Here is a 17,241-nt window from a genome sequence, read left to right as displayed (position 1 = left end):
AAATTCTATCAGCAATCTGAGCTATGAATATGGGTTTTTCATGAAATCTCATACAGAATTATTCTTAAGACATCTCTATGTAAGTGGTTGAAATAATCAGAGGGACAGAGTGTTAGATTGTTTTATAAAAAAAAAAAAAAATTCACAAGTTTGGAGCACCTGAATGAATTTGCAAGAAGCTGTAGAAATTTCATTTAATTATTTACATTGTTATAAGTCAAGTTCCTTCTATAAGCTTTGTCACAGATGACTGTGTAGTTGTGAGGCTTGCTCAAACACAGAGGGCTAGGCCTGAAATCTCCCATCTCTACACTCTCTGGTTCTGCATGCTCGAGGGATGTTGGTGATGGGAGGGAAGACTGGGTACAAAACTTGCATTTCTAATTACCATAATTTGAGAAACTCTGATCAAGATTAAAAAGTAATTGTGAAATGCAGAAAAAGGGCCCCAGTATCAGAAAAACACATGAAAATTTTAGTCACAACTTACAGAGTTATTATATAGCCTGTGACTATAAGTTATCTACTCAAATTACTCCTTTTGGGTTTGTAAAATATATTTTTAATTTATATAACAAGAACGCCTCCTGTTTGATGACAATATAGCTAAACTGTGTTCTTAGTTGGGGAATATTAATTATAAAGGCAGATTATCGAAATGTGATTATCTAAACTTAATTACACAGTATTCATAGCAGCATTACTAGCACATCTAAAAGCTAGCAAAAGACAAGTTATAACAAGAATTGAATACTTTAAACATGTCTTTATATATAATATATTACATATTACTATATTTTATACATATATATTCATTTAAAATATTAATATTTACTTGTGTTTGAATTTTAGGTCTTGTAACCAAAATATAATGGCAAAAAAGGGCTGTCTTTAAAAAAATGAAGCAGGTGAACTGGAATCACATTACAGTAGCACTTCCCACCTGAAAACTTTTACACCTGCATCATCTCAGAGATAAAAAGCTTAGTGCTCTGAAGCAGTCCATGAAGCGGTGTATGTACTGTCTTGTTCATAGAAATAATACCTGATTATTAATCTCAGTTCTTAACCACGGACAGAATTTTATCACTCACTTCATTTTAGAGACCTTGTTTAAAATTCCCATTTAGTTCATTCTTCTACTAATTATTTCTTTTCATTGAAATGAAGGTCAGATAACATAGCATTAGCCACTTGTTCCATCATGTGCTATTGCATAGTCATCTGCAGCTGCTTGGGAGGATGGGGCCCTGAGCCTAGCAGTTCAAGGCAGCTTGAACAACATAGCAAGACCCATCTCTAAAAACTACACATAATGTAGAGAAACCCCTGATCTTCGAGTGCACCTCAATGGCCTTTAATTCCTTTGCAATGTTTTACAATCACCACCCCTATCTAGTTAATATAGTTTCTATTACCACATAAGGAAATCCTGTCTGAATAGTTGTTCTTCATCTGTCACCTCTAGACCCTGACACTTGTCACTGCCTTTTCTCTCCATGACCTTACACATTCTGCATGCCATTCGCATTTCAAATAGCTATAGAGTTGTTGCTTCTTTGTTTTCTTTGAGTACACATGGGGTAGGAGTACATTTCTCTGGCCTCTCTGATCACGGGCTCTTACTTTGCTCTGGAGTAGCCCAGGGTAACTTAACTGTGATTTCAGAGATCAGGGTGGTAGAGCTTTATAATCAGAATATGTGATGTGGGGCCTCAAGTTCAACATCAGCATCCCCATCCACTCAGTCTCATGGTCTCCTGACCATGTATATGCATGTGAGTTTGATTGTGTGGAGGCAGAAGGTTGATATTCAGTCTCTTCTTTGATCATTCTACTTTATGTAGAGTCAGAGTTTCTCGATTCCTTATCCTGCAAATCTGGCTATTCTAGCAAGCCAACTTGCCTCGTGTTCCCATCACAAGCATCTGTGGCACCTCCACCACCACAAAAGAAAGCTGTATCATTAGGACTATATAGATTTTCCTTTATGGGCCCTCTAACAACGATCATCTGTGTATCAATTTTCTTTTGCTGTGTATGTATGTGAGTGTGTGATGTGTGCTTGAGTGCTTAATAGGACATGTGTGGATGCATGTGTATTCAGATGTGCATGTATGTGAGTTGTTTGTGTGGAGGCTAGAGGCTGATCTTGGGTCACTTCTTTGATCATTCTGCTTTATTTACAGAGGCTGGGTTTCTTGATCCACATCTTGCGAATAGGGCTATTCTAGCAAGCCACCTTATCTTGTGTTCCCATCTCCACCTCCCAAGTGCTGGGATTTCAGGCAGGCAGCATTATACCGGTTGACTCTTCCCATGGATGCTGGAGATCCAAGCTGTGGTCTTCATGCTTCTGTAGCAAGTACTTCAGCCACTGAGCCATCTGCCTCTTTCTTGTCCGGCTCTTTCATCTTTTCACAAAGTGTATCTTGTCTGAGAAAGATCTGGACATCAAGAAAAAGTGGAGAAAAAGAGACACAATTGGAGGCATTGCAGCATCGAATGATCTGGTTCCTGGGAAAGACTCTGCATATGGGTGAATGAGGGACAGTAATCCAGGTTCTAGGATTCTCAACCACTCAGTCCACTTTGCTGGTACTCCTATAGACAGCATGGCACTTAGGATAGACAATAAAGGGGGTTCCCCCCACACACACACATATACCTCTGTACCACCAGTCACTAAAAAAGTTCTTTGCTTTAAACACAGGCAACTGTCCTGAAGAGCTATTCAATCTCTTTGCATTAATGTCATCTCTGCTTTCTCTGTAGGCCTGCTCTTTTGTTTCTGATCTTTACTAATGAAGACATAATTAATGAAGTTTACCCTTACCAGTGGACCAGAGCCCAGATAATTACAGTTTGGATAAATAATCTTGACTGTGATTAGAATAGGGGTGTCTATTAAAAATGCCAATTCTCAGGGTCTAACTCAGATGGAGAGTGGCATCATTCCTTCCACTGTGTGCATCCAGGGTCTGCATTTCTAGTAAGTTCTTGGGTCTATCTGGTTTATAGCAACATTTAAAGAATGCAAGAGACTTTATTGAATTTGTATTGCATACCAATAACAAATATTGTGAAATTTGCTCTTGAAAAGACATGCCAGTATTATTTGGAAACAATATGTTAGAAAATATTTGATAAGCTTGGCTTAAGGTAGAAGTGGTTCTGTTTGATGTTAACAAGAAACATTCTCTGCAAATACTTCAAAAGTTCAATGGAAGTCCATTTTGTTTACATTATTTATAATTACGCTGATCTAAGCAAAGATCTAAACAGAGAGTTATAAAATGCAGAATGGACACCAAACATCATGAGCACATGTGCATTCAGTAAATATTTGCTGCATGAATGGTACACTTAAATTTGCTTTATTTCCCAAATAAAAAGCAAAGGAATGATGCCTTTAACCTCCCAGACTTTTCCCTCTCAAATATCACGTATAGTCTGGATGTTTGAATACCAGCAAATGCAACATCTGTAATTTCTCAAAAATATTGATCTCCATTCATTTGCTCCATACGTATTCATTGCCCATCTTTTATGTGGTGAGACATGTGCTAAATTATAGGGATACGGTAGACTTGGTCTCTACTCTGGTGCAGTTTTTCTACCAGAGGGAACCAGTAAGTCAGGTATGCTGGGAGAAGGTTGATCACTGGGAGACAAAACAATTCACAGAAAAAGTAGAGTGAGCGTCAATCAAGGCCAGGTAGCAGCTTGATGTTTGATTCATTTTGTCCATTGTTTCAAAGTGACTCAGCCTACATTTTTTCATTATGTTACAGAGCCTATGAAATGGAAACAAAAAAGAATGTATATGTGTTTATGTGCAAGAACTCTTGCATGTTCTGGTGTGTGAAAGTACACATTTGTGCGTGTGTGTGTGTGTATGTGTGTGTGTGTGTGCATGTGGAAGGCAGAAGTCAACGATGGGTGTCATCTCTCAGAAGCTCTCCCCTTTGATTTTTTGGGTTTTTTTTTTTGTTTTGTTTTGTTTTGTTTTGTTTTTGAGACAGGAGTCTCTTATTGGAGCTCACCAATTAGGCTTGAGTTGCTGGCCAGAAAGCTCTGGGAATCTGCCTGCCTCTGCCTGCCCAGTGCATGGATTTTTATAAAAGTATGTGCCACCATGCCCAGCTTTTAACAAGGATGCTGGCAATGGGAATCATGCCTTTCTGCTTGTGTGTCGAACATTTGAATCATTAATATATCTTCCTAGAGCTGAAAAATAAGAGTCTCATGTGCACAGAATTGGCGTGGGGCTGGAGGTGGTGTGCTATAAATAGGCAAAGAATATGATATGGGAATAAGTCAATAACACTACTTGGGGGAAAGAGGGCTGGGAGTGTATCTAAGTGACAGAACTAGCATGCACATGGCCCTGGCTTTAATCCTTATCATCAAAAGAAAGAAAACCACCTTTCATCCTTCTCAATAGTCTACTTACTTAGTTTGTTGAATGTGTGAAAGGATATCAGAAATATTGGAAAGCAAATCATTTTCCTCTTGCCTTCTTTTCCATCCTTTCCAAGCTTGCTCCTGTCCACATCTGCCTTCTCTGGAACTCATCCATCAACCAGGACCCAAAGCCATCCACCCAGGAAAGATTTACTTTTCATTAATTAGGTTTTTCCTTTGACAATGTCATGCTTGCATATAATGAATTCTAAGTTACTCTCATCCTATCTCTCATCTTCCCTGCCTCACATACCCCATATTTCCCTAGACACCTCTTTTCCACATTGTCTCTGCTTGTGTTAGGACCCAGTGGGTTTAACCAGGGCCATCTGTGTGACCATGGGTTTGGAACTGTGCTTTGGGACTCATGGGCTCACCAGAAAGGGGAGCTTTTAAACATGTTGTCTCACCTAACTTCTGACAGACTTTCTTCTTCCTGCTTTTGCAAGGTTACCCTGCCGGGTCTCCTTACTGCCCTGCACTGGAAAGCCTGTTTGTCCCAGAATTTACCCCACCATCCTCATCCCATTTCTCTTCTGCTTCACAGGCAAGCTATCTTTCTATCCTACCTCAGCCAGAAAGAACTACAGCTCTACTTCCTGCAACCCATCTCTGCTGGCATTTTATTTCCTAGTACATATAGACTTCCTGTCCCCAGGGAACAGCTCTATTCTGATCTCTTATGATAAATACCCAGGGGCACCCCCAATGTCCAATTGACTGATGTTTAATAACCTAGATTTTCTCTTCTTCCTTATTTTTAGATCTTTTAAAACATAACTTTCTAAAATGTTCTCTTCCATTCTCTCCCCATAGGCCCTTGGTTTAGGCCAGGAGTTTTGATGGCATGGCTCTTTTCAAAAACCCAACTGCAAATTCTGTTTCCAAGGTTGCTGTAACTTTTTTCTTTCTCTAGGATCCTAATAATTCTTGTTATGTGTCAAACTTCAGGGAGGTGCACAGAGCATGGACAATGAACAAATGGATCAATTAATGCACACAGCTTTAACAAAAGTGCCACCTATGGAGGGCATGTGAGCAGAGAGTGGTTTTACTCTTAGTATTCATTTTTAATATGTTTTCAACACTTTTTTCTTCAGTTTTTCCATAGCTCCCTCTCCATTGGCATGTTTCAAGTCTCCTGGTTGTCTCTGATTATGTTTGTTTTCTTTGGTCCAGAGCCTTGGGTTTGCCCTCCAATTTGTCTGAGTCCAGCATAAGTTGTCAATAGCGGCTAACTCGAAGGAGGTAGAGTGCCTGAGAAGCAACACCAACCAAACCAGACTTCTTGTTTCAATTAGATTACTTAATACAGGGTTTTCCAGTCTCTTCAGACCGATTAGCCAACTAAGTATTTTGAAAAACTGTCAGGAAAGAGAGGTTACAGAGCTTGAGAGACACAAGTGAATGAATCAGAGAGGAATGGAGCTTGAGCGCTTTCCCAACATTTATATAGGGATATAAATTTTTTATGAACTAAAGAAATGGAGGGTGAGTTAGTGTTCTTGCCCAGCATCAGTACTGCACTATTCATATTTACGCAATGTAATAGTAGACTGCTGCATGCATTATTGTATGACTCCCCAATGTCGTTATTTCTAAATATAACTTTTGGCTTTTTAGTGGACATCTAAATTTTGCAGTGAGTGTCATTAAAGAATATCTCAAATTGAGTGTTTCAAATTGAAATCCTTCCTCTTCATATCTCTAGAGGGATCTAAATAGTGTAGGTAGTTCATGAATATTATTACATGTTTTTAAGTACATATAAAATATCCCTTTAAAGAAAATTTTACGTAATGTTTTTCTCCTTAAGTATGCATTTCACTTTTGCTATTCTAGCAGGTTTTATACTTGTGTTTTACTTTTTGTTCTGCCACTCTTTTCAGGGAAAGAAAGCATATGTTTTACTTTTTATTCAGTGGCCATAATTATTCCATGAACTTAGTAACTAGTTATTAAAGATAGACTTACACATTTCTGTGACCTACCTCTTTGCGGAGGCATCTAGTGTGAGGAGATGTTTCTTGTTGTGCATGCTTTGTGAATGAACGCTTCTTATTTCTAGAAAGTAAAATGAGAAAGAGCAACGGTAAGAGTAGGGCTGGGTGGGAGCAATCCCTTTCTGTTGTTAGGGGGACAGAAGGGAAAGCCCAAAGGGGCAGGAAATAGAACCTGTTTGTTTCAAAATAGTCACCTTTCCTATCCCATCTTTTGAGGAGGGAAGCAACAAGTGGAGCTTCTGGGTTTGTGTACTGACTGCCATTTAAGGTTTAACTCCTCTTGGGCATAGCACCCATTGGAACAAATCAGATGCCTGTTTAAAACTTGGATACCGAGCAGAGTTGCTGTAGTGGTTAGAGGAGGTTGCAGAGAATATGAGGTCAGTGGTCCAAGGAGTAAGGAGGGATGGACAGCAGTCTGAAGTGGAAGGGGAAGAGGAAGCTGTGAGATGATAAGTACTAAGTCATAGGCAACGGCTTTTTGGGAATTGTCAGAAGTGCATGCTCCTGGGTTTGATGGTGAGATATGTACTAACTGATCTTCTGAAGACTGTGCAACAAGTATCATTTCTACCAAAAGCTTGAGTCAGCTTCAACCTCCTGTTTATAGTTTTAAAAATAATTTTTAAAAGCTGCATCTGCTGGGGTGTGGTAGCACATGGCTGTGTTTCTTGCCATGGGGAGGTGGGGGCAAGAGGATCAGAAGTGTAAGGCCAACCTGAATAGCATGCAGTATCTGAGGCCAGCCTCAGCTGCACGAGACCCTGTCTCCAAAACCCAATAAATGAACCACATTTATAAAACACAGGTAAATCCCATTCGCTCATCCAGTCGTTCATCACATATAAAAAAAAATATTCCAAATCATTCTCTATAACCACCATAAATGGCTGTGGAAACAAAGATTAAAACTTGTTTTCCAAAAGTATTTACATTCAAATAGGGGTGAAAATATTGCATACAGTGTCTATGTTGTGTCTGTTGGCTGTAACTAAGCAATTACAAAAAATGAGAAACACAGGAAACAGAGATAATTTAGGAAACATGAACGATTTCACAATGAAAATAATATTCAAATAACACCCAATGACTAACACTGACCCTAGGAAATGCATCAGGCATACATGTGATAAATAAAAAGTAAAAAGAGATAGATTTACAGATGCTTAAAAGCCCACTCGCATAGGTGAAAAGATGGTATGGGATGAGACAAGAAGTGGAAAAAGATCATTGAAGGCCTTTGCAAACTGGCAAAGAGGTTGAATTTGCAAAGGGAAACTTTCAAAGGGTGAAATTTAAAGGACTGATTTAGTCAGTTTCTGGTTAGAAATGTTGCTCAGTCTGAGAATGGGGAGTAGGGAGGCCATTGAGGAGACAGATTATCATCAAGGTCAGGAGACGGAGACCTAGGACCAAAGACACCCACAAGCGAGGTGTGAACAAGTGTTGTGGATGGATTACGTATGTGAGAAGAGAAGCTCAAATTTCCAGCAAACCAATGTAATTTAAAAATTCAGGGCTCGCACTCGGAAGGTTGAGGCAGGCGGATCTCTGAGTTCGAGGCCAGTCTAGTCTACACAATGAGTTCTAAGCCAGTCAGGGCTACACAGAAAACCTGTTCAGAAAACACACACACACACGCACACACACACACAGACACACAGTGAAGATTGATCTTGAAAGTATCTAGCACAGAGGTCAGCAGGCAGTAATCAAACCCCATTAGATTCATGGGCTTATCTATACAAACAGGAATACCACTGCTCTCCTGTTGGGTTCTATACTGTCACCGCCTGATACTTTGTCTCACATGCATACCTGCAAGGAGGATCCCCACAGCCTCAGGCACTGCTCGGGTTCCGTTCTGTTGCTGTGACAAGTAATGTTCCTGAAGCAATAAAGGGAAGGGTTTGTTTGATACTCAGTTCTAGGCCACAGTCGTAGGGAGGGAGGTTGGAGTCTTCAAGCAATATGTTGACGCAGAAACACTAAAGGAGTACTGCTTGCTGGCTGGGGCTATGGCTTGTTCAGGCTTAGGCCCAGCTAGCTTCCTTTTAACAGACCACCTGCTTAGGGAATGGCACCTCCATAGGCAGATGGGCCCTCTTACACCAATTAACGATGAAGACCATGCCTCACAGGCCAATCGGATAAAGCTTAGTCAATTAAAACTTTTCAAGCGATTCTATGCTGAGTCAAGTTGACAGTGAATGTTACTAGAACAGGTATCAAATCCTTGCATAGCCATATATATCTATAAATATATGTCTGGTGAGGTCTTTTTCATCTAGGAAAATTTTTTTTCCCAGCAGCGCACCACTGCCCAGGTTAAGACCAATTAACTGAAAGGAGATGAGGCTAGCTTGCTGGATAGGACCAACCAACTTTCCACAAACTGGTATGTGGAAGGTTCGTTATGAACTTAGAATTCAATGCCTGAACAGAAGTATGGTTCTTCTAAGTGAGAGTGACTAGGGACATAAGTTCTGAAGCTGTAGATCAGCAATCTCAGCTTTTTGCTTTAAAGGAAAAAGCTGAGGTGTTCACTGAGATAGGAATAATCAGAGAGCCGCCAATGCATGGGGAATGGTTAAATCAGGACATATGGAAGCTAGGACTCTAGGGGACATAAGGGGAATGCTTGCTAGGCAGTTGGATAGGGTCTATAGTCATGAGCAAAGAGCTAATGGTTGAAGTCATAGCATGAATGAAGAATAAGATGGCATCATGAGGAAATGAGTCCTTATGGATGAACTTTAGCCTGTTGAGTAAAGCAGAGAAAGACAGAAATCAAGGGGAAAACAGACATGACAAGAGAAAGTAGATATGTGTGTATTCTCATGAAGTCCAGAGAAAGTAAAAGGGAGGTTCCATTTTGTTAAACACTACCACAAGCTGCTTTCGTTTCTAAAACCTGATTCAAAGCAAGCAAAACCAAGCAGTTGGAATAAGAGTGAATTGGAAAGCTTTTGTACTGCTCAAAGCATCTTTGACAAGTCTTCCTAAGTTTTATGGATAGATACACAGGAAAAATCTATACTATGAGCCTGGAGAAAAGAAATCTGGGAACACACTACCACTCTGGCAGGGCAGGGAAGACACTGGAGTGAGCAGTCACTGTGCTGTGGCCAGCCCCTAGGGGGTGAGGGGATGGGTGGGGAGGTATCAGCCCGAGCTCCTTATCTAAAAGGAAGCAACAAAAACTGCCTGGTGTCTGGGAGAACAGTTCACCAGCTACAAAACCCGCAGTGGACTGCACTACTCTTCCTGTCAACTAAAACTCATGGAGACTTCTTGGATAACTTGATGTCAGATCTACCCACTTTCCTCCTAACAGTCACATGGTCTGCTGGGTGATAACTAACACCATTTTATAGAGGGAAATCTGGAAGAAGACCACAATGAGCCATGTTGGGTCATGTACAGGAAGCTTAAAGCCCAGACATCTACCAGTACCCTTCCCGATTGGATGCATGGGTCTTAAACAGACGCCATGCCTGCCAATATATGTCACAGCTGCTACCATAGGACTTCCTTGCCCATTCCCTTAAGGGTGAGCTAGTGGAATAGAACAGTCTGCTGCCCAATTGCCTCTGGGTTGCATTGCCTATCCTGACTATATCCCAGCACCTCCCTCAGAAATTAAGAACTTCGATACCTTTGATACCCACAAATCAAAATACATAACCATATATCATGTTTTCCCCTTTGGTTAAAAATCTTCTTTTAAAACCATGATGTAATTTTTTTCAGATGAGATAGAATTTTTCCTGGGATGAAATGCTGGTCAGTTTGGCTCAGACAATGTCACTTGGAAAAATAAAACAACCCATTTGGATTTCAAACTCCTGAATCATGTGGGAGGCCTTGATATTTCTGCTTTGAAATGGCTAGCCACTTCTGAGTCTTTTCATGACACTTCAGAGATTTATGGTTAGGGCTTCTGAGCTTTGCCTCTCCGAATATTTCAACGTCTGTGCCATCAGAGGCATTGCAATCTCTCCTCTGTAGTCAGGGGACAACTGTGCTTGAACCTGATGTGACTTTCCAATCAGAGACATGCAAATTAATCATAAGATGACCTTTCACATTTTTTTTTCTCAGATAGGCAAAAGTCATGTGTGGTAATAGCAAGTGTTGGCAAGAATGTGCTGCAGCAGAGACCCAGCTACCCTAGGGAAAGAATGCTGGCATAAGCACTCTAAGAGGGACCCCTGATACCGAGTCCAGATCACCCTAAGCACAGCCAATGATGCAGCTTTTCCCTGGCTCCTGTTAAACAAACAAACAAACACAAACAAAACCCAAAAACAAACCAAAAAAAAACTTGCATAAATAAACAAATACTAAAACTGTTTAGTGTAGCAGTATTGGCTACAAAGGATGAGTGGATACGATTCATTTTAATAGCCAGCGGAGGGATGAACAGATGTCTACAACTACCCATGGGTGTAAAATCTCAAGCATGTATTTCTGAAATGGGAAGTCGAGGGTGACGTTACTTATGTAAAGACTTATTACACACACTCCAACAATACCCATGCATAAAACATAAGCTGTGAGTGGTATGCTGCAGACCGAACGCAGAATGCTGGTAGAGTCAAAAAAGACATTCCAAACGAGCCAGAGAGGGAACTGTAATGATCATATTATGTTCTATATGTTTATATTATGTTGTTCCAAATTAAGACAGTAATATAAAGATGAGAAATGCCAAGGCTGTTTAAATCTCAGGGATAGGAACACCGAACTTACTGTATTTTCTATCCCCTTGTGTTTGGAACATTGAACAGTTAGAAATTTTGAAAGAAGGGCACTTTGTGTGGCCAAATAACCAAACCTTAAGAAGGCAACAGCTAAGTTGGACGGGCAGGGTTTGAGGCAGGATTTCCTCTATTTTTCTGTAAAAGGCCACACATAAATGAATTTTTTTTTTTTTTAACTTTGTGGGCGTCACAGTCACTGCCTCTGCTCCTCATTCTGACTTTACAGCACCAAACCAGCCTTAGTCAAAAGGTAAATGAGTGGGTGTGGCCATGCTCCAGCACAAGCTAATTTACAAAAGGGAACCTCAGATCGGCTTTGGCCCCGTGGCCACCCGTTTGCCTCAGTTTACAGTTGCCAGGGTTAGATAAGTGGTTTCAGCAACAAGCTACCCCACGCTAAGGATGATCTGGGAGACCAAGGAAATCCATATGTGTCTCTAGGGAGTTAGACAAGGAGCTAACTAAACATTACCTTCGTGGTATAAGAATCAAAATGACAGATGGAGAACTTCTGGTTGTTGAATCTGTGTCTGTCGAATCTGTGTCTGTCGAAAACACATAAACAACAATCCACGGTGATTAACATGGCTGCTGCGGGTTTGGCTTTGCATTTGTTTTGCTTGGTTAGAGTCTGCCTCGTGGGCTAGAGTACAGGAATTTATGTCAGACGCTTTTCTTCATCCTTTCCTGGTGTTCCAGAACTCTCAGGATACAAAAAATGTTCTGTCACCATCCTATCATCTACTCCTACCCAGACCTGTGCTGCGTGTCGCTGATGTCTAAAACCCAGCAGGGTCACTCTCGGAGTCATGGGCCCTGTTTCCCTGAGTCCTTGGCCTTTGCTTGTTGGTATTAGCCGTGACTCAGCACTGCCACACCTCTTCTAGAAATTATCAGCTTCTCGTGATGGAGCATCTCTTTACTCTTGACCCATGGCTGCCTAAGTGGTAGCCTGCTCTGGCCTCAAAGGCCGGGCCCACGGGCATTCACTGAGGGGCAATACTCCCACTACCAAGTCTCTCTTTATACAGTCAACATTGGCAGACCTCATCTGCTTCAGCCATCGGCGTTTATAGCCTTGGCATACTTTGCAAATTGACAACACTGTCAGGCCAGGAGGACGGTTAATAAAACCAACAGGAGTTATTTATGAGTTTCTTCTGATACAAGCCAAACACAAGATGAGAGAGTAAAACCAAGTATCCTCGCGCTGTCATTACTGGCGGCTGTTGTAGCAGCATTTCTGCGAGGTGCTTATGTGCCAGCCACAGCTCTGAATAGCGAAGGACGTGTGGGGGGGGGGGGGGGGGGGGATGGATGATAAACCGAAGAGAGGGGTGTGTGCCTTCGCTTCTCCTATGACCCTTACAGGAGCAAGGGCCAGCAGAGTAGGTGTCAGTGGCAGCAGCTGGCTCAACTGGCCCTGAAATAATAAGGACCCCTCCCCCAACAGTCATTGTAACAAAACAGGTAAGCAACTGCCTCATCCGTCCTGGGTCTGAGATGCCAGGTCCTTCCCAGCTTCTTACTGCCACATGTGAAGGAGAAATGAGATGTGTGCATGAGAGAGTTGGGATGGGGAGGAGAGGCAGACTTGGCCTCGGTTATGTAGATTTCACCAATAGCTTTCCCTTTCTTGAAAGCTGGAAGTGTGTTTTACTTCCTCAGTTTCTGGGACACAGGGTTTCCAGGGATGAGTGCCAGATGTTTGCGCGCCTTTTCAAGTGTTCAAAGAACGCCTGTTACTAATCACCACATCCAATGCTGTTCACACGAAGACTTTCTGCCCCGCATCGATCAGGGCCTGTCTTAGCTCCCTTCTCCCTGACAACAGCGAGGAGCTCTGGAAGGACAGGCATGTGAACCAAGAATTTGTGATAAGCTGTTGTTGGAGCTGGGAGCTACGGACTAAGGCTGGCCACGAATCTTTCTTGGCTGAGACTGGAAAACTCTGGCCTTGTTTACTTAGCATGTTAATAACTTTGGAAATTATTAAAATAGAACCCAAAGGCTCTCCTTTTTAAGAGGCTATTGAGATCACAAATCACTCCACAGATCCAATAAGCTGAGTGAGCCCCAATCTCAACTCTTGCCATGAGTCTGCTGGGGGTGTGGCCATTTTCATATGACACTTCATGTGTGGAACCAAGGAAGCGTGAGAAAAGCCCTTAAAAGAAACTTGGACTTAAAATGTAATAATTGTGGTGGACAAATGTTTTTATAGTAACAGGAAGAAGCAAGCCCATTCTCCCCTTCTCAGTTCTCCAATGTTTCTTTCGTTGGTCAATGCTGTCCACATTCTCCAAAAATAGTCCGTGTTTCCGGTAGCATCATCATCATTGGGACAAATTCGCTTCGGATTTTTCTGCCCTACCTTATTTTTGAGAATGGATCCCACTGAACCCGGGGCTCAGGGATTGACTAGAGATTGGATAGCCAGTGAACCCTGAATCCTCCTCTCTCTGCCCTCCAGCCTGGAATCACAGGTGTGTGCCTCCATGCCAGGCTTTTCTTTACATGGTTGCTGGGGATCCAAACACAGGACTTCCTGCTGTCATGGGAAGCACGTGACCCCCTAAGCCATCTACTCATCCCATCCTTTTAAGATTCTTAAGGACCCCAGACTTCAAACTACCTAGATTATTCCTGCTTCTTCTCCGAGCACCATAGGCACATTTTCCTCGTTCCTCCACATCCCCTGTGACCATTGCTTTCACTGTTAGTCACTTTTCCTTTACTGAAAAAAAAAAAAATACCCGCGATAACTGAAAAAGATGGGAGGTCTATTTTGGCCCACAGTTTTGAAGGTTTTAGTCCATGGATGGAGGAGTGCCAGATGAAGGGAGGGGTGCGCGGCAGAGAAAGCAGCCCAGAAGTAAGAGAGAAAAGGGGATGCTCATCCCTGAGTGTCTTTCAAGGGCAAACCCACAAAGGCTTCAGGTTCTGCCTCCTACAGGGTCCTCCACATGAAAACTCTGGGGGGCTCCGTTGGGATCTGGAGGATATTTGACAGCACAATGGTAACAGGAAAATACTGGTGTTAGCAAAACCTCTGAGAGCGTTTACTCCAGTGTCAGTTCTCTCCTGGATGTACTTGATGACGGAAGGAACCATCTTCTCAATGATGTGCAAGCCTCTTGTACCCTAGACCTGGGATAGTAACAGTGACACACACTGTGATTTAGAAGAGGCATTTCAACACAACTTTAAAAGAAAGAACTAGCTACATTCATGGATGCCAAGGTTACAGAGCTGGGATGCCTGCATTCTAATACTTCATATACAGGCTTTGTAATTTTGGCAAGTTGCAAAGCCTTTCCAAGCCTGTTTCCTCATGCATGAAATTGGGAGAGCAGTCACACCCGCTTTATGCAACTCTATTAATTACATTTACATATGAAAGGAAACTGAAAACCTTTTGATATATCTTGAGAACCAATAAATTGCAGCTATTCTAGAACTTAAAGTATACAATCTGGGAAGGAGGACTCACCCTCTGTGGGCCTCAGTTTACTTCTTTGTAAAGCAGGGAATCAGTAGTGGGTAGAGCCTAAGGCTGTTTGAGATGCAAATGAGCTGGCTGTGAAGAGACTCTCAGGTCAATCAGTTAAGCCAGCATCAACCCACACTGTGCACACCTGTAGAGAAATGCTGGGCGCTGTTATCGCTGCTAACCCACCCGAGCTTTGGGCTTTGGGCTACATCAACACTACTGGCTTTATGTTTTTTGGTTTTTGTTTTGTTTTGTTTCTGAAATCATTCAACTTACTGCTATATCAATGGCCTTTTTCTTGTGGCTGTGATGAAATGCCTGACTTAGCTATCTCTGAAGGGAGGGAGGGTTTATGTTAGCTTACAGTGTAAGAAGGGATACAGGATAACCACACTCCAATGCACAGACCCTAAAGAAGCTAAATAACAAATGGGACCCTAGGAAGAATGTTTAATTCTCATTCTCATTCAGAAGGACCAGTCGAGTAGACACCAGAAGCAGTTGAAGAGAAGGAATCAGAAGGTAGCCCACTATGGAGGTCCTCTGAAAGACTCCACCTGGCAGGGGATCCAAGCAGATGCCGAGTCTCACAAATGTACCCTTAAATGAATGGTCTTGTTCACTTAAGAGAACACATTTCAGTTTAATCCACAGAGTATCAGTTCCTAGTTCCTGGGAATTGTGAGTGTTTGTCTTGTCTGCGCCAAGTTTCTTTCAGCCAACCAACCATCTTGAGAAAGGAGAGCTCATTTAGAACTTTTTGGGTGGAATTTGTTACTAACAGCATCCTTATAGGAGGGAAATGGATTAAGATGGCTCTATCTTTTTTTGTTTTGTTTTGTTTTGGTTTGGTTTTGGTTTTTTGTTTGTTTGTTTTTGTTTTTGTTCTTGTGGCTTATTACAATAAAGTGATTTTTATCTCTAAGGGGGAAAAAAAAAAACAAAGAAGGTATACAGCCTGCCTCTTCAGGGAAGGTGCTGTGACAGCAACACAAGGCAGGGCTCTTCAGCAGTAACACTGTAAAGAGGAGACAGGGAGTAGCACCAGCTATCTCACTCAGTGATACGTAACTTCCGTCAGCCAGTCCCCCCTAGATGGGCCCCAAGTGTTCAAACAGCATAAGCTATAAGGGATACTTCTCATTCAAACCCCAGCAAGGCCTTCTAATAGTGTTCAGGCATACTTGCTATAAGGGTTGTGTGTAGTGTCGTCTCAGCTGCCTCCTGTTGTACTACTATTTAATGTCTCGGTATCCAGCCATAAACACTAACGAAGAGGGAAAGTCGGCTGTTCACTACGAGATAACCCATCCCGACCAACTCTTTTCTCGTTGCAGGATGTTCTGGAAACTCTCGCTTACCTTGCTTCTTCTGGTGACTGTCCTAGTAAAGGTAGCTGAAGCCCGGAAGAACCGGCCCGCGGGCGCCATCCCTTCGCCCTACAAGGATGGCAGCAGCAACAATTCGGAGAGATGGCATCACCAAATCAAGGAGGTGCTGGCCTCCAGTCAGGAGGCCCTCGTGGTCACCGAACGGAAGTACCTCAAGAGTGACTGGTGCAAGACACAGCCGCTGCGGCAGACGGTGAGTGAGGAAGGCTGCCGCAGCCGCACCATCCTCAACCGCTTCTGCTACGGCCAGTGCAACTCCTTCTACATCCCGCGGCACGTGAAGAAGGAGGAGGATTCCTTCCAGTCCTGTGCCTTCTGCAAGCCCCAGCGCGTCACCTCTGTCATCGTGGAGCTCGAATGCCCCGGTCTCGACCCACCTTTCCGAATCAAGAAAATCCAGAAGGTGAAGCATTGCCGGTGCATGTCTGTAAACCTGAGTGACTCTGACAAGCAGTGAACTCACCGGGGCAGGATTCAGCTCAGCCATGAGCGCCCTTGCCCCTGGGTCACACCACCACCACTTCTGTCGAGCTCACTCACACTCTGCCCGGTGTCCCCGTCAGCCGCAAATGCGTCTCTTAGGGCTAACAGTGTCCTTGTCACAAATGTGGACCGCAAGTGGAGCTTTGTCGACGTGTCCCAGACCCATCCCTGGCCACACTTGTGTCTCCCAATCCGAGTTGTGGTTCGGACACAGAAGATGCTGGAAAACTCCACTCCTAGCAATTAGACAGGACTTTTCAGGCGATGCACTGTCAATCCGGGATTGACGTTTCCACCACGTGGAAAAGCCAGCCTTTCCCTGGCCACATCCTACACTCCAGCTCCACCCTTCCCTGGTGAAGGATGCACCACTCTTCTGTCGCAAATTTCTGCTGGCCACCAGACCTCTGTGGTGTGGGCATTCATTCTTCTTATCTGGAAACTGCCCTGCTCTGCAGCTGCTGTGATGCTGATGTGGGCAGTATCCATAAAGGAAATGGTCACCTACAAGGGGTCTCCGGACGAACCTGATACCACAAGGACAAGGCGAGCTAAGTGGATCAGGAAATGGACTTTCCTAGGAACTGTGCTGAGCAGGCCAGACCCAACCTCCACACCTCTAGACACCACCAACTCCT

General features: G+C 42.9%; 1 protein-coding gene across 1 annotated transcript in view; it reads left to right on the top strand.

The window, feature by feature from the left end:
* Positions 1 to 16,949, top strand: part of Grem2 (gremlin 2, DAN family BMP antagonist) — a 79,318-nt gene extending 62,369 nt beyond the window's left edge. Inside the window, exon 2 of the mRNA XM_051147936.1 lies at positions 16,067 to 16,949. Within this exon, the coding sequence (XP_051003893.1) occupies positions 16,068 to 16,577 (510 nt within the window). The 5' untranslated portion in view covers position 16,067 and the 3' untranslated portion in view covers positions 16,578 to 16,949. The remainder of the gene's footprint in view (positions 1 to 16,066) is intronic.
* Positions 16,950 to 17,241: the final 292 nt, after the last annotated feature.

Source organism: Acomys russatus, chromosome 6 (genome assembly GCF_903995435.1).
Source record: "Acomys russatus chromosome 6, mAcoRus1.1, whole genome shotgun sequence".
Taxonomy (NCBI): Eukaryota; Metazoa; Chordata; class Mammalia; order Rodentia; family Muridae; genus Acomys; species Acomys russatus.
Note: the sequence above shows the minus strand (reverse complement) of the source record. Positions and strands in the feature narration are given on the sequence as shown.